At 43.3% G+C, this 21,179-nt stretch overlaps 1 protein-coding gene across 2 annotated transcripts in view; it reads right to left on the minus strand.

Annotated features, from left to right (window-relative positions):
* Positions 1 to 1,807: 1,807 nt before the first annotated feature.
* LOC128715456 (NPC intracellular cholesterol transporter 1) overlaps positions 1,808 to 21,179 on the minus strand; it is a 33,587-nt gene continuing 14,215 nt past the window's right edge. The window contains exons 2-11 of one of the 2 annotated variants that reach the window (XM_053810358.1): positions 16,216 to 16,434; positions 13,949 to 14,458; positions 13,658 to 13,874; positions 11,191 to 11,331; positions 10,287 to 10,469; positions 8,365 to 10,212; positions 7,419 to 8,294; positions 6,034 to 6,116; positions 4,250 to 4,304; positions 1,808 to 2,742 (exon numbers count right to left, since the gene is read on the minus strand). In XM_053810358.1, coding sequence (XP_053666333.1) covers positions 1,808 to 2,742; positions 4,250 to 4,304; positions 6,034 to 6,116; positions 7,419 to 8,294; positions 8,365 to 10,212; positions 10,287 to 10,469; positions 11,191 to 11,331; positions 13,658 to 13,874; positions 13,949 to 14,458; positions 16,216 to 16,434 — 5,067 coding nt within the window. The remainder of the gene's footprint in view (positions 2,743 to 4,249; positions 4,305 to 6,033; positions 6,117 to 7,418; positions 8,295 to 8,364; positions 10,213 to 10,286; positions 10,470 to 11,190; positions 11,332 to 13,657; positions 13,875 to 13,948; positions 14,459 to 16,215; positions 16,435 to 21,179) is intronic. The other variant, XM_053810359.1, reaches the window with a different exon arrangement.

Below are 21,179 nucleotides of genomic sequence, written 5' to 3' on the forward strand. Positions count from 1 at the left end.
CGAAACAATTTGAAACATCGGCAATGTAATACCGAAGGTGCCAAATTATTCATAATCGTAACGGACAAATCAATCACAGTTACAGTCGTTTCATGGTAATTTCTTTTCACTTTTCCACGGCTATCAACACTCACCCGGATAACGGATTGCTCTAAATCTCACCATGATTTGCAACATAAGAACGTTAGAAACAACTGCAAAAACTCCTTCGGTTTGCTAAATAAGCCCTCGTAAATTGTGTTTTTCGTATGTTTTGACCAAACGTACATACCCTTACCCCCACACACGATCCACTCTTCTGTATCGACGATTCCTTCACGCTCCTATAATACATTGCGATAATTCGTTACTTAGTCACCTGCCTGTTTGTACATGCTTCTTTCCATTAAGGTTAAGTTTTTTTCCGCCTCTGTGTTCGGCCCTTTTTTAGACATCAATTTCCTATTTTTGTATAGTTCCTTTGCCGACCCCTATGAGTGACAACGCTGTGTGTATATTCGCTCCAGTTGATGCACACACTTTTTGTTTTTTGCTAGAAATAATTTTTCACATTCCCATTCGGTTGTTGCACCAGCAGCCATTACCAACATTTCTAAACATAAGTTATCTATCGTTTTCACTTACTATACAACTCATTCATTTTTTTCCTCTCAAGCGCTGGGCACTATCAACGTTCTTCATTTGCTAGCATTAGTTCCTTTTTTCACCCAGCAGATCCACCAAGCACGCAAACAACCAACAGCACTAAAATATTAGCCACATCTTGCAGTTCGATAACAACCAACAAATATGCATCCAATGTATCCATCTTCTGCCATTTAGCTATTCTTCTCGTTTCCCGACTTTTTGACATATACTTTTCGGCAGTACGAACAACATTAAAACTTCGCACCACTTCACGTCTCGCGTTTCGCTGCGCACACTATACCCATCTGTAAGGGAGAGTAAATTGCTCTCATTCATTGTGCCTCGGAAACTGCATCCTCTCATCAACGAACTGTAATGAACTTTTACGCGACTGTATCCTACGACAAGAAGATATATCAGAGTTTGCAATAGGAATATCTATCTGGGTACACAAATGTATACAAACTGTGTTGATGTCGCTTCAATATTTTTCTTCTCTTTCCCTTTTGCTTTCGATCCGGTGATTAGTGATATCCTTTCTGCCTTAGTTTCGCTGCTGCATGTCCAGTTTCGTTGTTAATTATTGCACAAATGTAGAAAAATATCTATTGTTGTTGTATAGTTACTATTAGAAACGTCACGAATGGCAGAGCACCAACATTTTTTGTTTTGTAACCTGGTAAATGAATTTGATTTCATTGAGAATGACTTTTCTGCCGAGGGAAGCTTTTGGTCTGCAATATAGTTCTTCTCCCCGTCATTGCATGCTTCGTGTTATCCAATCCCCCATATCTCACAGAGTTGGGTACGGACAAAACATAAGGTCATGCGCGCGTATTACCCTCTACTTCTCATTTTACGAGCAATCCTCCGATACTTCATAGAGCGAGAACTACGAACAGGGTAGAAAATCTTTTCAACCATCATGTATGGGCGTATTTATGTGCATTATATCTACTTTATCCGTCTCACTGATCTTTTGCTTAGCGATAGGCTTACTGTTATAGTACATCTTCTCCTAACATACTCCAAATCTTCATAACTCCCCAAGCACAAGTGTGATAAAGAAAAGATTGCCGTTCCCACCTTCGTAATCCTTCTTTTCTACTTCCTTCTGCAATGATTTGTCATCGCACTGAGCCCATGCCGCTTGGATGAATCACAATCGTTCTTCGCTTCCTTATCGTCCTCGTGGAACAATCGTTGAACGGGAAGATGACGCGGAGGACTTAAGCGTCCTTCGATCTTCACCCCGGTACGAATCCTCCTCATTATCAAAAATGGCATCATTGTTGTGGTTGCTATTATTTGACGTTTCTATCACCTTCTCTCGCCCACCGTACTCAACCTCTTCTTCCTCCCCATCTAAATCTTCTGAATCTTCGGCCACGACTAGCGGCGCCTTCGGGTGCTCTATCTCCGTTTGCGCATCCTTCGATCTACTCTTGCGCAATCGATGCCTGTTGGACGTTTTGGATGTTTTGGAAGTTTTCGAAGACAACGAGGAGGATGAAATGGATGACGATGGGGACAGCTTCGATGCTGGTGCCGCTGATGTGTTGATTGGTGGTTTCGCTGAAATGTGTTCTTCCACTGCTACTACTGCCGGCACTGCTACCGCATGATGCTTGGCGCTCTCTTTTAGAGATCCGTGCGGGGCGCACTGCATGCCGGGGGATGGTTGTTGCAGAAGAGGTTCGGTAAGCTCCTCCGTATCCTCACCCGGAGGAATATCGTGCTGGGCGTGGACCTCAAGGGTGGTTCGGTGCTGATTGGTTGGTTGCTGCTGTTGCTGGGATTGCATCTGGTGTCGTGATTGTTGCCGTGCTCCGGAGTACCCGGGCCCGCCAGACGCTCCTGTTGCCCGGTATCCTCTTCCTCTTTGGGTTTCTTGTTCCTGGCGAAGCGCAGGATAATTCGATTGCTCCGTTCGCTGAATGTTTGCCTGCTCGTCATCGTCGTTGTGGTGGTAGCCGTTGTAGTCGGGAGATTGTCGGTCGTCATAGTACGCTGCATCCTGTTCCATATTCGGCTCCTCATCGATCTCATTAGCACTGGGGTGGTGTGTGCCGTTGGAAACATCGTTGTGGGAGCGTCTTCGGCGGTGCATCACGCCTATGTATGTCGATGTCGGTGTACAGAGAAACGGTGAGAAAAGGAGGGAGGCAAAAAAAAACAAATGTAAATACGTGATAGAAACTATATCTCAATCAAAAGAAGTAAGAAGTACATAGTGTAGGAAGGAAAAGATCACGCCACAAAGATCACTGTACACAACTTAAACTAAGTAAAGCGCTCTACGATGAGGTCGATCTACAAGAAAAGGGATATAGCAAAAGAGAATGGCAAGGAAAAAATATTCACATGTAGCAATTCAAACAAACCTTAATCAAACCCAAACAAACACTAAGAAGCGAAAGGTTGATATTGGCAGTCCAAATGTATAAACACAAAATGTTACATATCTGTGTCAATGCAAGCTATAAAAGGCATTCTGCAATAATCATTACTTCTTTTCCTATTTGCACAACTCGTTAAAGTATAATATAAATGTGAAACAATACGACTACTCTGACAAACGCGCACTGTAGCGCCTGGCAAAAGCTTTATATTATGATGCAAACTGTGACCATCGCATGGTTGAAGTGGTTTTTGAACATTTCGCTAGTTGTACTTCGGCATGGTCGGCGAAATCAACCAAATACGCATTTTCATATGCTTGTTACCGCATAATCAGTTGCTTTCGGTGCATTGTTCTGTTTTTGCTGCTAGTTTGCTGTATGATGTATCATATTTACACGATATTTTGCTGTTATGGCGTCACTGTATGTCAAATGACGATCAGTGCATTTGGTCCTCTAGCAGCGGTGGCTCTTTTGTGTGGTTTTCGCTACAAGAAAACTCATTTAAGCGTAGCATGTAAAACTAGTGAAACTACTCTATCGTTACTATTCCAGTAGAGTAGCAATACACAAAAGGTACAAACCTTTTCACTCACACTCGAACACTTTTGCGACTTAAGCTAAAAGGCACAATGGCGCCCCCGATAGTCCAACCATCGTTTCAGATTCAGGTTTCAGATAGGTAAACAGATAGAAACTACACATGTACCAAGAATAACAACCAAAGAAAAATGTGGCTCGAGCAGTACAAGTTTAACCCATTGCAGCTGAAGACGCTAAGCGTTATCCTGCATCACAACGAACAGGGTATAAAAATAAGTTTAAAAAACACATAACAAACCAAAACATAAACCATGATGAAAACAATAAAAAATCTTTTAGTTTTTAACGAGTAATCGTGAATGTATTGCAGTTTTACTGTGCAACCTAAACATTGATATCGAAAGAAACGTTAGCAAAACAAATGGTATACATTCGACGACAAACGTAATCCAACGAAAAGGTACATGTAGGGCGTTTTTTTTTGCATGGAATGGAAATGACTTCCCGTTACGGCAAGCGTGTACTTTACCATTCCACACACCGAAGGTAAAAGCTTCTTAAAAAACGATGCAACATGAAGAATGGGGGCACTCTAGTAGTACACACAAGAGAAAAAAAAATTGAAAATAAAACGAAACCGAAGGAAATACAACCGATAAAAGGGAATACTTAGTAACCGTGTATATCGGCCTCGATTCGCTCAAACATAAATATTCTTTCATCCCGGTGCAGCTGTGGCACACGCGCACGCACGCCCGCACGCACGTTGAGGTACGGCAGAAGGAGCGGCAAGAGAAGAACGAGGCAAGGAAATCCAGAACAATGATAGAAAGAAGAAAAAAAAACAAAACGAAACGACAAACGGTAGGGAAATAGAGATTAGTTATTCAATTACAACACGGTAGTGCGTATCACGCTAAGGTAGTGCAAAGGTGGTGCAGTTGAAAGGCGCAGCAAAATGAGGCCACGTAGAAGAAAATTAACTACCTACACAGCAACATCACACAGTCAGTACAGGTAATGCAATAGACAACATAGATACTGTATAGTCCTAACGCTTCCGTCTAACAACGCTCGTTCTCACTGTATCATTTTCCGCAGACACCAAGATGTACTTCTCTTCCCAACAGTTTCATTCTAACATATAACATGTTAGCATATATATATCATTTTGTTGTAGATAGCATGCTGCCGTATGCCGATTAAGTTAGCGACGTGTCAGAATGATTCTGTCGGAAACGGAGTAAATCTTGTAGCTCAAGAAGGGTTGAAATTTCTTCAATAACCTCTTTATAACTTCATTTAGTGTGTGATGATGCCAGATGCAAACAAAATATATACAAAAGATACAATACGCAAACACACCACTATCAAACGTTTAACAAAAGCAAATAACAAAAGAAACATAAAGAAACAAAACTAAAGGAAACCACACCATCTAGAAATGATTAAAACGTTTAAAAAGATGTACAATGAAAATAAAACCAAACCTACAACAAACAACATAAATTGTAATCGTATATATGCATACTCACAATCTCGTAATAACGAAATAAATTATAATTTCAATCAACAAGATTAAATGAAAGCAACAATCGTCAGTATGCATACGTACAAAAAAAAAAGTGAGTTGTCACATGCAAAAATGCATAAGAAATTATACATACTTCACATACACAATGAAGAAGCACTTGCAGAATTAGCCCGTAAACGTAATCGGCAGTGTTATTGGGAATGTGATAACTTAAGGCAACTACATCTTTTTACAATCAACATCATGCTTGGCCATGCAATGGGTGGCATTGGTGGTAACATCGTTCATCGGTAACGTTACATTGAGACAGTATTCTGCATTAGAGTAGTACGTATTTTCCCCGGTTAGCTTCGACCGTTTGTTTGTCCGATGCTTATTACGCCAACGTTGCCACCGATGTTGGATGCAACCACACAACGCTACCTCCGTACTAGCAGCAGTGCTATTGTACGTCGTCGACCGATCAGTTTCCCGATCTAAGGACGACTCATTGGTGGCGAGTGACGATGATGCATGCGGCGCTCCGACTGCTGCTGCTCCACCGGCCGCCCCGACACCCGTGGGTGAAGCGACCAGCTTAAAGCTACTTGATTTACACCATGCCGTGTGCTGTGAGCAGCAGCAATCCCGCGCATAATGGCACGATGGTGAATGCCTTCTCCCAGTGCTAATACTAAATATTGTGCGAAAGCAGTGCAAGGGCGACGTTGGAATGGGTGAGGTGGATGTCGGTGGTGATAATGGCGGTAGATTGGTGATGCTAGATGAGGATGCGTTGAACGATGCAGGTGGCACTACACAACAACGACAACCACGACCATCGCGACGACCACTACTACTATCCACACGGCAGCAAGAGCCGTCCGCCAGACGGGCGCTAGACTGCTGATGATGGTGAACAACACTGGTTGGATTGGGTTTGCTTACGGTTGTAGAAAGGGACGTTTCCTGGGTTTCCTGCATCGCTTGCCGCCGGTGATTGGCCAGTTTAACTTTGTTGATAGGGGCGCCTGTATTTGTACCACGTGTTTTTTTTTTCGTTTTGTGTTTGATTTTCCGACACGAGAGAGGTTGCATTTCGATTTCCCGCACGTGTTTGCATAGTTTGCGAAACATGAGGGCATATTACAGCGCAACGAAACAACGGATGGATGGGACGCAAGACAAATTCATACCCACACACACACACACAGGACACACGTAGTGGCGAGTGTGTGTTATGGCCCAGTTGAAAGTAAACGAGTTTTGTTATGCGATTTGATGGGAAGAGAAGAAAAACGAAGAGAAAAAAATACGTTTCAGGATTAATAAATTTTGCTTCTAAACGTGCTGTTGCATATGACGGTTATACAATGATGGTGGGTTCTTGAGGGCGGTATTTTAGGATCAAATGTCTATGTTTCTTCAGTTTTTTTTACTTATTAACTACAGATTACGGGGCGTCTGTACTAGACGCAACAACAGCACAATCTAGCTCAGAATCATGCACTACGCTTCAACACGCTTGATACTAAACACGAGACAATAGTGTGTTAGCAGTTATGACTTAAACAATATGATCTACACATGGCGATGAGAACGACTGCGAAACCGGACACTAATTCGTACAGAAATGCTGTGTAACTAATCGCAACCCCTAGTCGAATCGCATATATCCGATGCGTGAAATCACAAAAAACATAAAACTGAAAATCGGTGTAGTTGATTAGTGAACAATTGGAATGATCTTTTGAGTGAAAACAAGCAATGGAAAGCTAGATTTGAAGTAACGAAACGTGATTTAATGCTTCGGAAAGTTTCGTACAATAATATTTGCAATATAAAAAAATACCAGCTCTTGCACGAAAAAGAAAAAAATACACACGCACATAAAGCGTATAAATGTGAGGTTTTGTACCGACGGTTTAAGTTCATAGCGGTGTTGATCCTGACTATCGTCTGTACAAAACCGTATGTGAAAAAAAGTTAAAGCATTGCCGTTAGCTACTAATAGCCTGTCAGAAGTAAGGAATTGTCAAGAAATAAGAAGATAAATTGAAGCTTAATGTGTATGGATTTTGTCAGCGTCAAGTACAGAGGAAGGATCCAAAATTGATTTACATCCTGCTGAATGCTAGATAAGCACTGAATTAAAGCGCTCACAATTGCTCACATGACCAATGACTGATTTAGTCTGATGCAACTAAAAATGCATAGGAAGTACAACAAACGAGAATCAAAATCGAAATTATCACACAAATACCACCCGCGCACCCCCTCTTCCGCAGGTAACAGGTTTAAATTTCAATGGCCTCAATATTATCGATACTCACCGATATAACTTAGAAGCACCGGCAGGAACACGAGTCCGTGAGCGGCACCGTACAGCACAATGCCCAGGTACATACGGAAGTAGAACACCTGGAAGATTTGGCTGTGGGCGAAACCGAGCACCAATATACCGCCAAACTTTGTCAGCGTAATACCGGAGAACACAGAGCTGCCCATTTTGGTGAGCGCATCGGCTGCTCGCTTTTCGCGCGTTTCCTCCACCGACATGGAGAAACTGTGCACCAAATGTGAGCAAAACTCTACGCTGATGCCGACCGCCATTACGAGATTCACGAGCGACACGGCATTGAGTGAGATGTTCCAGTGGTACATCAGACCACCTATGTTGATTACTATCATGGTAATCGTGATCACTACTACTAGCGACGAATGGATATCGAAGCCCATCAGTAGGAACGTTACGATAAAGATGGCTAGCACTGAAATGCCCATGCTCTTGAGCGTATCAGGCCACATCGTAAGGTATTGTTCGTAGAACACGTAAAACACCGAGTATGGGAACACCTCGATTTGTTGGATGTCTGATTCGCTGCGACCCTGAAGGCGAAGATTCGCTTGAATCGTGCTGGTAATGTTTGCCGAAATTTTACGTGCCGAACGCAACGCTTCGTAGTAGTCGGAGGACGATTTAAGAATCGTGTGATACGCCATAAAGTAGGTCGCTCCGACATCACTGTACTGTGGGGACAATGCATCCGGTTGATACTTTACGCCGCTACCGTATGCAGCGTGACCCGCTTTGGCACATGCCTCATCTGGGTTATCTTCCAAGAAGAAGGAAACATAATGCCGGAAACTGTCCTCCGCAGGTCGCTTTTGAGGTGTCAGTGAAATGTTACACGCTCCACAGGCACTCTCTGTCGAAATTCAAATAAAAAAGAATTAAAAGAAATGTCTTTGAACCCTTATTGCTATATATTGACTTACTTTGATGGGGACAAAAGCTTCCATTGGTCCATTGCTTGCAGCAGCCTGGTGCAGCCGACCAATCAATGTAATCATCCAACCAAGAAGATGCCGGTCGTGCCAGATAAGATGACTGGGGCTGTTTGCTTGCGATATAAACCTGCGTGGAAAGACTGTCGAGATTACAGTACTGTCCACCGCATATCAAATTCTGATCATGCATGGTCGAATAGTTCAATCCGTTCTTCACCACAAAGTATACCGGAGGGCCGATACTCAAATACTGCTGCAAATAGCGGAAATATTTCAGCACGAAGCTATCGCCCGGCATTGAGAGCTCCTGATCAAGTCCAATATCAATGTGCGGTGCGACAGCAATGCTGGAGCAGAGCCATCCGAAGAATACGATCATCACCGCCACACGGACCGGTTTGCGCATCACAAATGGTACGTAGATACTTTTGAAGAATTTGTACAACAATCCCTCACCGATGCTGCCCGGCATATCCTTTTTGGAGCCGCGCAAGAAACACAGCACGTCCAGCCGGTTGTCCGTCTGGCGGATGGTATCGAGCGCCAGCAGACTCACGAAGCAAGTGATTTGTAGGAAAAAATCGATTAGCAGCGCCATACCGGCATACAGAGCGAATGCTCGCACGGCCGGCATATCGGACAACCCGCCGAGGAAGAAGCAACAGCTCTCGCTGACGGAGGTCAATAGGATTGATGGTCCAACGCGTCCCAGAATGCGTCCGATGTGTTCAGCATGCGTTTCCGTCGGTTTTTTCGTATCGCGCTGGTGCGTCTGCACCAGAATGAAGATGTTGTCGACACCGACAGCTAACACCAAAAATGGTATTACCTCCACAATGATCAGTGTGGCCGGTACGCCAATGTATCCGAAAATACCGACCGATGCAACGACCGATGCCAGTACGATCGCAACGCCTCCCAAGCCAAGCGTCACTTTTGAATCAATCAAGGCACGTTTCAGCTGGTTTACGTGCCCCAGTGAAATGGCGATGTAGGCGAACATGATGATGTATGATACCAAAATCGTGGACACATCTGACTGTGATTCGCGCGCCAATTCATCTTCGATGGAACGCTCGGACGTGAAAGCGATGCTCATGTTCTCCCGCGTCCAGTTCTTCATGAATGCTACGTACTCCGTTTCCCAAGCTAGAGCCGATTGGAGTTTGTTCTTGTCATGGTAGTTTCGCACCAAAAACGTCAAGATAACAGCGTTTGCTTCAGTGTAACTGGGTTTCTCTTCTGGTGACTTTGGTTGCGGTATACCTCCGAGTGCGATGGCCGGATCGATGGGTCCACCGTAGGGCGCCAGGCATGATGGATTGTAATAATTTCCAAAGCACTGAATCAGCTTGTCCAGATAATTTATCACAAAGCCCTGTGCGTCCTCTTCCTCGTCATTAAAGTCATCCATGTCGTCCGAGAAGTAGCCCCACAACGATTGGACCACGCATTCTTCCGTACGCGTCTCTCCATTACCCGTGCTAAGCGGTGCAAAGCAAATGTCTTTCAATCCAACCGTCTGATTGCTGCCATCCTCTCGCACGGCCTGAATCTTCTTGATTTGCTCCTGCAGTTCGAATACGTCGAGCAGAAATTGTCGGTTAAATACCGGCCCGAATGGAATCACACCGTTGGAGGTGTTGTGCATCACGTTGGTGAGATTTTCTGCCTTGATGATAATCTGCTCGATGCGGTAGAATGGCTCAAAGTTGGAATCGAAGTACTCGCGTTCGACACGGGAACGTGAATGTGGGGAAGCCCACAGCTCAACTGGGTTTGTCGTGACACGGAGGAAGTTAATGCCCATACCCATTGCAACAATGAAGATAAGCCCTGCAAATATGAAAAGAACGGATGGTATTTTTAATATCCAAGCGTTTTAACACGTGAAATAACATTTACGTTACCTCCAAGCAGCACAAGCCAGGGATGTTTAGCACACGTTGTTCCCCAAGCAGTGAAGAAGTGTTCCAAGGCGGTTTCCGTCTTAGCTCCGAGTCGTTCGAAATAACCGGACTCATCGTCATCTTCATCGGCTCCCACACCGGACGGATGAGGACGAAGTTCTTGTTCACCGTCCCAAGTGGCACCTAGATAAAATTGGGATTGTACAATTTCGATCAGTTATTAGTTTTTACATGATAAATGATGTGATAAATACATGCTCGTACATTTTGCACACATAGTTACACGTTGAATTACAGTTAGAGGATGGTAAAAGTGCAGTGAAATAGACAAACAGCGTCAACAGGACAAATGTATGTTTCGCTATGTGTTTTTGAACTTATGTGGACATTTTTTTTCCAAAATTACGTTCAGATCTAAATACAGCACAGCTAATGCATTGAGAACATCCATACATAATGTCGCGTTGAATATGAGCTTTTTCGTTTTATTAATATCACAAGACGTGAAACAGTTTGTGTAAGCGTGTATAATGATTGATTAACAATGGTTGAGGAAATTATATTGTGTCTACCAAATTTCAAAGAAAGTGCCGTAACGAAAGGATACCACATAAAGCATATTCCTTAGCTTTGCAAACCATCTGTTATCAGGTAAAAGGTTTAAAAGGAGTGAATGAATATTCTTGCATGATGAGCATGAGATGATGTTATGGTGATTGTGAAATATGGTTCATATTCCACTTTAAGACATAAAACATTGTTAAAGCATTAGACAAACAAGTATTATTTGAGTTGTGCACACGTGTGTGAGATGAACCGGATGAGGATGGATGAAAACACGGTTAAATGATAAAAACAATGGCAACGAAAATCGTATCCAGAACAAACCAGAACGAAAACCTACTCGATCGCTTCGACTGTAGGGGTGAGTCTTCCCGGTCCGTGCCCAGATCGCCACTGTTAGAGGAGAGACCACCGGCCAACCTGCGGCCCACCGAGGACCGCAAGTCCGATGGCTGCGCGTCACCACTATTAACCAACAGTTCTAAGGGTAGTATGCGAACCCCACCAGCAGCAGTGTTTGTTTGTTTGTGTGTGTTGTTGTTTGTTCGGTTCAGTTCAGTACGTGGCAGAGGAGTATTGCGTTGTTCCAAGGGTTCATATAAAATGAAAAATTTTAACATGATAATCCGATACGTTGATGAAGAGATGATGAGTTTGATATTTGAGTATTGGTTTTGTTGATTGCCATTCCGCGTTACATGTGTTTTGTTTATGTTTTAGCATAACCGAAGAAAAAAGGAAGAAAAAAGAAAACGAAAACACGGTGCGATCAGTCAGTTTGTTAATTCTTTTCTTTTGTTATCCAATCTCCAGTCTTTGTTTTATGGCTCGCATGAGGAAAACCAGAAGAAAATGGGTTTAATCCGAAACCGAAACCTGAACCATTGACTCGACACATCTCGGGCTCGACACATCATATGCCTGTTAGTTACAATTTAATATAGTGTTAGGACCTCTCTCGAACCTTTATAAAATATTTAAAACTTCCTAAATCGTTAAGGAAATACTAAACATATACACACACTGTAAGGTGTCCTTTTTTCTGCATCAGCCTTTATCACCATGGTTTAAATGAGCTCCATTTAGATACAACGTCCACGACATCATTAGATCAACGCTAATGAGCCGCGGATAATTCCATGCAAGCATCGTTGTGCCACTCCTTTCATGGAGGCAAACGCGACCAAAACCCCGATCGAAATAGTGATAAAAATAACCCTCATAATTATCCACCCGTTCGCTCCATCTGTTTCCTCCAAGTTTGTCTGTAAGGAAACAAAACTTAATTCTGTATTGATGCCGGTGCTAGAGCGAAAAATAGTTGATTCAAACTAAGCGTTATCTACATTTTAGGTTGTGGCTATTATCTATTCAATGTTAGAGGTGTTGTTTACCGGTATTTGCAACGGTAACAAACTAAATAGCAGAAAGGATACGAGAAAAAATATTCACTGGCGCATCCTTTTTGTCGCAGTATAGCCAAACTACTGCTACCTGAATAGTTGACACGCAACCTGATAAACTGTGCTCATTTGTTAAAGGTGGTAATAATGAAAGGGGAAAATTCAACTATAACGTACTCAGTTTTATTATGTTAAACTAAGCGTGAGGAGTAAGCATATACCATGGAAATACTCTCGAACGTACTATTCCTAGAATTTTCTTGATTAAACACTACCATCCACTACTAATCGATCGAAACCAAGCGTATCACACAGCAACGTTTCATACTAGCGGAAGTAAACGCGACAAATTCGAGTCTCATCCGCGTAATCAGTCATGCGACACAATCGATCGAGGTCAACCAATGTCACCTCCCCTAGATGATAATAATCAATCCCTTGCTCATTGTGAAGCCAAAAAACAGAACATTGGTCTCGTTGCCACAAACGAGTAAGAACATTTGTACAGGGTTTCTGTACGATTCCATTTCGCGTATGTTTCATTCATAAGTGTTACGCATACGAAGGCAGACGGATTTCGTTTCACCGCCGCTCTTGAACTCATTGTCGCGTCAATTTAAATATTGAACCTTGGGATCGCAAATATATGTGTTTTGCCGTTGCAAAATGTTACCATACGTAAGTAAATTCACCGGCTGACGATGAAATTCAACCATCGAAAATTTCAGCACAGAACACGTAGGCGGTTGATGGAACATCCCTTTCAATTCATCCTTAACCGTTACCATCCTTACATCCCTGCATCTGTTTTGCAATGCAATCATGCAAAACTCCAAACCTTTGCGTCCGTTTCTTTAAAATTACTAAACAAATACGTTGATAATCAATTCACATACATATGGGTGTAACTGTATCCTGTATCTTGATTTGTACTGCACTGCATAATTCATACAAGCATTTCTACTAGCAATTCTGGTAACTTATAGTATTGAGTAAAAAAACAAAGAATAAATCAAAAATTTATAGCCTACCCGTACTAGAACAAGCGAATCATGCTGGAATCTCTAAATGAAATTGCGTAATTATGCAAATCTTATGTAACTTTTTTTAAATATATCAGTGCATTTTAAAGTTTACAAAACTGCAAATAAACTATACCATTTCACTTGCACTGCCTGCAATAGATGATCAATTCCAATCAATCAATATAAAAAAAATATATATATCTTGACAAGAAGCTAGCATAGAAAGTGATCTGCTTGGCAAGAAGAAAATATTACAAAAAAACACTCGGTGCCCAGTTCCACATTCGGTGATCTGTTTTTCAGTTACATTTTCTTTTTAAAAAATTAGAACTAGTATTAGAGAAAAATAAATTAAGTAACCCAATGACAGAAAACTCACTTGCTCCACTGCTGCTTCCACCGCCGGTACCGGTGCTCGAATGGCAAAAACAGGCACCAATCAAAAATAGGCCGCTACACACGACAAACACCACAAACATGACGACCGCGTATCCATCCATACCATAAATGACGAAGGGTTGGGGTGGACTGGGTGGCGGCGGTGGCTTTGGACAGGATGCTTCACAATCGACGCACGAACATGCCGGTGTGTTTGCCTGGAAGATAGGAAAAAGGTTAAAATATTTTGCAAATCGGGCCGAGTTATATGTGCGACGCGTGAATGACTTACATCCAACTTTTCACTGCATGGAACGATGCGAGGATTCCACGGTATGTAGCCGTCGATGGTTTCATTGGTCGAACTGTGCGCAACGTAATCGATCTGGAACGGAACGTACAGATTGTTCTCGGCGTCGCCCATGTAGTGGAACCACTTCGTGGCACTGCATCGGGATGCACCCCAGTCACCGCACATCAGATCTAGCGCGAGCTGCCCGGTCGACGGCACCGAAACCTGGTTGCACGATTGGAACGTACCGTTCAGGTACTCCTGCGTAATGTGGATATCGATTTTGGTGATATATTCCTTGGGTGTGGGAGCCACCGTGGTGCCCGGTTGGTCGGATTTTTCATTCCCTTCCTTCGGTTCGACCTCCTCCGTCGATACCACCTTCATGAAGCTGGACTGCTGTGGGCTGCAGGTGAAATCACACATGTGTCGCACCAGATTGGCCATGCAGGAAGGGCAACGTGCGAGAAAATTGGCCGCTAGTGCCACATTTTTGTTTAGCACTTGCATCTACGAAGAACAAAGAAAAAGATCAATCAACAATTTAGTTTAAGTATTATGTATAGTTAATTTTATAGCTTATATTTTACCCCGAATTCAAATAATGGCTCAATTCAATAAGAGTTAAATTAATTTCGAGGACATAAGCCGATTTCTCTAGATAGATAATCAACTTTTGAGCGATAGACGTCTATCAAGGACACACTGACTTTCAAAACGTCTATTTGACAAAAAAAAAACAGTTTTCCAATCGAAACAGACCCCGGAAACTTCGAGAAACATTACTGACGGTAAAAGAATAACAATATAGTTCATTTTGTGTACATTTGCGCACCAGGCAATGGGTACGCTAAAGCATCGTTTGATGGTTTTACACGCAAACTGGTTCGATGGGGAAATGAAAATAATTGAAGAGCGTCCATCTATCAGTGCGTCAGCGCAATATAAGACAGACACGGCGCATACTAACTGTCTAATGGATGTCGGTAAAAATAGTTTATTCCCGAAAACCAGGCGCTAGGGAAAGAGCTTACATAAACCCGACCAAGCACACACTCTTTTCCAAACTGAAACGCGCCGGTGGGTGTGCGCGTAAGTACACATTTTAATATTTATTTTACATCGCCAAACGCATATGCAGAATCGCTCCAAACCCTGACGGACATGCCCCGGAGTACTAGAATACGATCGATATCGCCATATCTTTCTTGGGGCTGCTTCCGCCGCACGCTATGACCTTCCTACGCACAAAATGCAAAATATACCGATGAGCTACAACCATTATCGACCGCAGACCGGTTCTGGGGTAATTCTCTGGGTCAACCCCGACTATGCTAGGATATGCTTTAGGCAACTGGCAACGCTACAACCTTGACGCGTGTCGGTGCCCTCCTCCACGCTAAAACCTGCAAATATTATGTTCTCTGCTTTGCTATCGTGTCCGATGGGTGCATCGTCCCCGGGCGGCCTTTAAACCTAAGACCATCAACACTAGCAACAAGTAGCAACTAGAGCGCCTATTGCTTTACCCATGGTGTCGCCCTAGGTCGATTGCTTCAAGATTCTCAAGCTCGTTACATGAGTTACGCTACTTTTAGACAGTGCGATGCACTACTCGCTCACTGTAACAATGGTGCGCACTAGTGTTTGCATTCGTTAGATGATACGATCGCCACTTCATACGCATCACCAAAGCAATTTGCAACGTGCTTAGGATCTTCAACGTGTTCAAGCCACACCCGAAGAACTTAAACCACGGTAAAGACTCCCGAGTGGAGCAAAAAGACTGAGGAATGCGTAGAATTTCGTTTACTAATGAGACAATGTCGCCGAGCGACGGACTGAGAGCTAAGCGAGCAACATTATGCTACGCATCAACGAAAATCGACACGCTCGGGTGGGTGGGAGATGCGGAAATACGCAATTCTGACTGTGGAAGGTGATGCTACTCGTTTCGTCACTGTCAAGGTCAACCGGCCACTAAGCGTACCGTGCCAGCTGCTACGCTACCTCTTACTTCACAGCTAGCGAAGCGAAATGTTTTGGCTTGCGGATGAGATCACAGATCTGTTTTCAAAGAGTACGACGTAGAATCTGCGCTGGGTTTGTGACAGTTAAGCTGCTCTTCCTACGGTTCCCACTACATTGGACGAGATATGGAAATTGGGAGATTCACTGTACCAAACTATACTTGTCGAGTCTAAGACCTTTAATCGTTTTCGTGATCGTGCTAACCATGTTCTAGATGTCCGGTTCTAGATACTCACCTGTGCCGCATCACAGCACGTGTTTATGTTGCCCGTGGCATCTTCGACCAGCAGATGTTTACACCACATCTGGATCAGGTCCCTTGCCTTCGTGTCGATCGGTTTGGCCGTCCCGTTGTACGGGCAGTACTGGGCGCGATTAAGCGAATCGACATTGCAGATACCATACCACACACACTGACTGCCGCCTTCATCACCGCCAATCGCTTGAGACTGAGTCTGTAGAGAAAGAAATAAGATAAAAAAGGAAAATTCCGTTTATTAATAACTGCATACATACAAGCAACATGCATTTGTGAAATATACGAATAAAGTTGTAACCTAAAATCTATTCTGCGGTACATATTCCGCGCGTGGCGAGCAGAGTCGGTGACGTTCGGCAAGATTAATGATCAAGTTCAAGCACAGCGCAAACAACCCGAAACGCGTTTTAATGATCCTTTTTTTCCTTCCTGTTACCTTCAATTCGTTGCAGTTCGTGTCATCCGCCTTTACCACTAGACACTAGACACGGTTGAGAACGCTTCACACAAAGCGCCATCTGCAGGAAAGATATTTGTTTCCCTTTCTGTTGCAAGGACGTGTCGCGGTTTGCTAACATCCGGCGGACATTTTTCTGCTGCACGTCGGCAAAACCTCAAGTCAGTCTTCGTATGCCCTTTTTGCCAATGCCGTTACGAATATTGCCAAAAATAATCAACACGGAATGGAACCGCGTCACCGGTCATGGCAATTGCCAAATTTCGACCGCGTACGCCAGAAGGTTGTTGGGCGATTTTTCTCGCAAATCATTACGTAAGAATGCATTTTTTTTTATTTAAACGGCACTGTTTCTCATCAGCCTTTAATGCTAATATAGATGATCTTGCATCAAAAAGTAGCAATAATCAACTAGTTCAATGTTTGTCCAATGTGAATGAGTGAATAAACACAACGAAATGCCAATTTGTTATGTATTTTTGCCCTGTTCCTCAATCTTCGATCTAATCCCCCAAAGGCGCTTTAAGTAAACAACAGTTGCCTGCCATCCTAGTAGCGGTTTGCATCGCGTGTCCGATGGAATGGAAACTTCCTATAAACCGCGCATACACAATTCAGGTTCTTGCCTCTCGCAACCTCGCAGTACCTACCTAATAGAATGTATCTACCGCTTCCCACAATTCATAATTCAATCACATCCCCGGCCGACCCGGACGAGACTGATGACTCAGGTCATGATTTTCAGCGATACTTTTCCCACCGCCCATCGTGAAACACGACCCGCGCCGGCCTTAGAGTTACGGTTAGTGTATTGCAACCGGCCCGGCTTGGATGATTAGCATCAAACTCAATTAACGCGCGCACTGTAGTAAGCGCGAGCGATTGGAGCCGAGTTCCGAGTTGTTCAAAATTCCACCAAAAAAAAAAAAAACCAACCGTGAACTGTGTTCCGTGAAAGTGCCGTTCTGGAAAGAATTCTAATTAAACTTTGAGCAGCTCAGCTCAGCTTCACCTCCCACTTGCAACGGAGTTGCATCGATGCGACTGACATAATCAGAAAGGTTCTCAGCAAACCGACCGATTCGAGTGATGCGGGTACACCGAAGAATGAGGGCAAATTCCTGTGACCATGAGAAGCTCACAGCGGAGATCGGATCATGGCGCCTAATTGAATCAACGTCAACGCCGTGAAAGTCAATTGGTCAAGACTTTAACGAATCAAATGCGTTTGGGAGTTCTCACACCCTCCGGACAGGACAGATGTCGGATGTTACTTTACAATGCAATCTCTTCCTAGTCTGCAGGAAAATGTTTATTAGATCATGAGACCTACAGATAATGATGATGAGAGGCGTGTGGTGATGCGGGTAGCTCGGAATATAGTTATAATTTCTTAGTCGGTGAATTGGGTGGGAGAACGGTGACCAGATTTGCTAGTTCCTGAAGTTCTTCATACACTTGTTAAGATGTTAAGTTATACGATCAGAATTGAATGATGTTTACGTGTAGATTTTTAAACTTTAACCTCAGTAAAATGTATTCTCTTCTCCAACGCACCACTCATCACAAAAAAAAAGATCAAAGTAATAATTTCACTAAACTTTACACCGATCCTCGTTAAGATGCGCCTGTTTTCCATTGTTTCCATCGTACACCAACCGATCCGATTCGCACATACTCGCGTGTGTCTTGAAGATTATTTTTATCCTGCCGAAAAAAAAACCCACCCCGTATCGCCGATTGTTTGGGTGAGGTGGTAAAAATACACCAATCTGTTGTGTCTCGCCAATGCGGTTGGCGCTGACCCTTCTTTTCCTCTTCTCACCTGGACGCTCCTCCCGAAAGGAGACGACGTTTGGCCAGATGTAAAATGATGCGTTACGTTTTGTGCCGCGCGGCACAATGAAAGGTTACATTGAGTAATTTCGAAACCGGGTTGAACACTCCTCTCGCGCGTTGTGGATTGTCAGGTGCATTTATTATTCGAATAATTAGCAACTACTTTGGGTGTTCATCGTTTTGCATCGTGCTACATGCACGCATCACTCATCACTGCTACAACAAAAAAACAGCATCTTAAAGTAAACACTACAGCAACACGGCGGCGAAAACAAAGTATCGAAATGGAACCAGATTTTGTTGCTGTGAAACGGTGCGGCCGGTTTGTTTGGGCACGTGTTACAGGCGAAGATAAAACGTGGCTTCATTTTCCGTCAGCTTCATTTTCCGCCGTGCATTGTGCTTTGTTCACGAATGATAGCCGCTTTATATGGGCGGGAAACGATAAACAAATGCACTTTGATTACGCCTCATGACCAGGTGTGTCGTTTTATTACGGCTATCCGCTTTACGATTCGCACATGCGTAAATGATAATCATTGGTAAGGAGTTACACGCGTAGCGCGTAGCATCGCTCGTCAAAGTCAAATGGAAGACATGCTTGGAACTGGGGAAAAATGTTCCTTGACAACCGGTATTCTTATCGTTTGCCAATACACCCGGTAGAATACAATGTCTTTTTATTGTTGCAAGTTAAACAATCTAGTTAAATTCTACATCTTCCGCAGCGCATACAAAAATCCATCTATTGGCCATGAACAGTGTTCAATTTGCATACTTTCAGGCGTATCGGAGTTTGTCAAAACTTCCATTAGAATTACATACACTTTTAAAGGCTCTACATATCATAAATGGCAACACGGAGATGGTTACAACATTCTCCTCCTCTGTGTGATTTTCTCATTGACAACTCACAACAAACCTCGCGTCCGGATCGTACGACGCGCATGACGCTATTACGCGTTCCGTAAAGCGTTAAGTCATCGATACCGTGTGGCTTTGCTTTTAACCAACGATAAGTTTCGCACCGGTTTTATTTTTTTCACTGGCATAACTGCGTGCCTACCCCATGCACTGGGGTGTGTAGCAGATTAGCTGGACGAGAGCCTTACTCATGCCGAAGCTGACCGGTTGCTTACACGACCGAACCTTACCACGCAAGCCCCATGTAAGGTCACACACAGGTATTATGACAGATTGTCCCTCGAAAGCGTGTAGGTTGAACACGCGGAATATGTGTTCGCCTCATGTTATGTTGGTGAATCAATATAGTATATAGTGAAAAGTACTCATGAAATATAGTAAAATGATACTACGTTCAAATACTGCAGAGTTTAGTAGAACACTATCCCCACTCCAATTAGGTGACCTTGAACGGGGTAGATTCTTCTCGATTTGCATCCACCAATGACGATGGCAAGATGTACGCTAAACGTTTCCTGAAACTGCAAACATGGCCTATGAGTGAAAATTGCAACCACAACCGTTTGCTAATTTATGGAAGGTTGCATACCTTTACTATTGCGCAACGCTGTTGTTGTGCACGCACTCAGTAGCAGTAAGACCTTTTCCAGAGGCTCACCTTGCTCTCCGCGGAGCAGTTTTTACTCGATACGAGCGCGAGCAAGAGATACGATTCCGTCACGTTCCCGAATCAACTACCTAGACAACCTTGATGCCGCTGGTTGCGCTGCAGTGTACACTGTGCGTAATGCGAACCGACAACTAATCACCGGAGGTTGAAAGATCATCATATCAAGAGGAAAACGATTGGACGATTGGAGATCGAAAGAAGTAAGGTATTTTATCTCGAACAAAAATATTAACTAAAAGGACAATTCGAAAGAATCGTACTCGTTTTGATGTATACTTGATTAAAATTGCATCCATTCTACGCTTCTGGAAAACCCTGGAAAGATCAAGTCCTCAGGTGCAACATTTGGAGCATAACGATGCAGAGCAATTTAAGCTATTTTCAAATAGCCGTAGCCCCGTTCCAGATCAGTTGATGCATCTTCAATCAGGTAGCAGAGTGGCGTTACAACAGCCTCGCTATTTCGAACACGTGGTTGAAGTTTGCCTCTTGTTGCTCAACTATTTGGAATGTAATAGTAGACAGACTTGGGAAGAAATTCATTAGGATTTCTTTCTTTGTCCAATTTGTGCACTTTTACACACCTTGATTATGTGCCATTGACCATAGCATTGACGCTACGATTGTCCCATTCATAGAAAAAGGTAGTTAGAAACTATCAGAGGTTCACCCAGGGTCTGCGCCAAGGGTATGGACTTGCTTGTCTACTAGCTTCAACCTAGCGCTAGAGACGGCCATCTGCGACTCGGAGGTGGAAACTTCGGTGATCATCTTCTAACCATCGGTGTAGCGTCGGATAGTTAAGTAAGATTACGGCCCATAAGTATTCTCATAAGTGTCCCACAAGTATTCCATACATAAAGCAATGTACTCTCTAAAAATAAATTTTTTGAAGATGTTCTCTTCGGGCAAACCAAAAAGCAAACAACAAATACTTTCGAAAACGCGTCATAAGGGACCCCTTTTCCAAGTATCGTTCATTCTATTTGAAGAAGAACGTATTAGCATCCCATGAACAAGCTTCGGAATGCAGTAATCCTTTCCAGACATG

Source organism: Anopheles marshallii, chromosome 3, assembly GCF_943734725.1.
Source record: "Anopheles marshallii chromosome 3, idAnoMarsDA_429_01, whole genome shotgun sequence".
Classification (NCBI taxonomy): domain Eukaryota; kingdom Metazoa; phylum Arthropoda; class Insecta; order Diptera; family Culicidae; genus Anopheles; species Anopheles marshallii.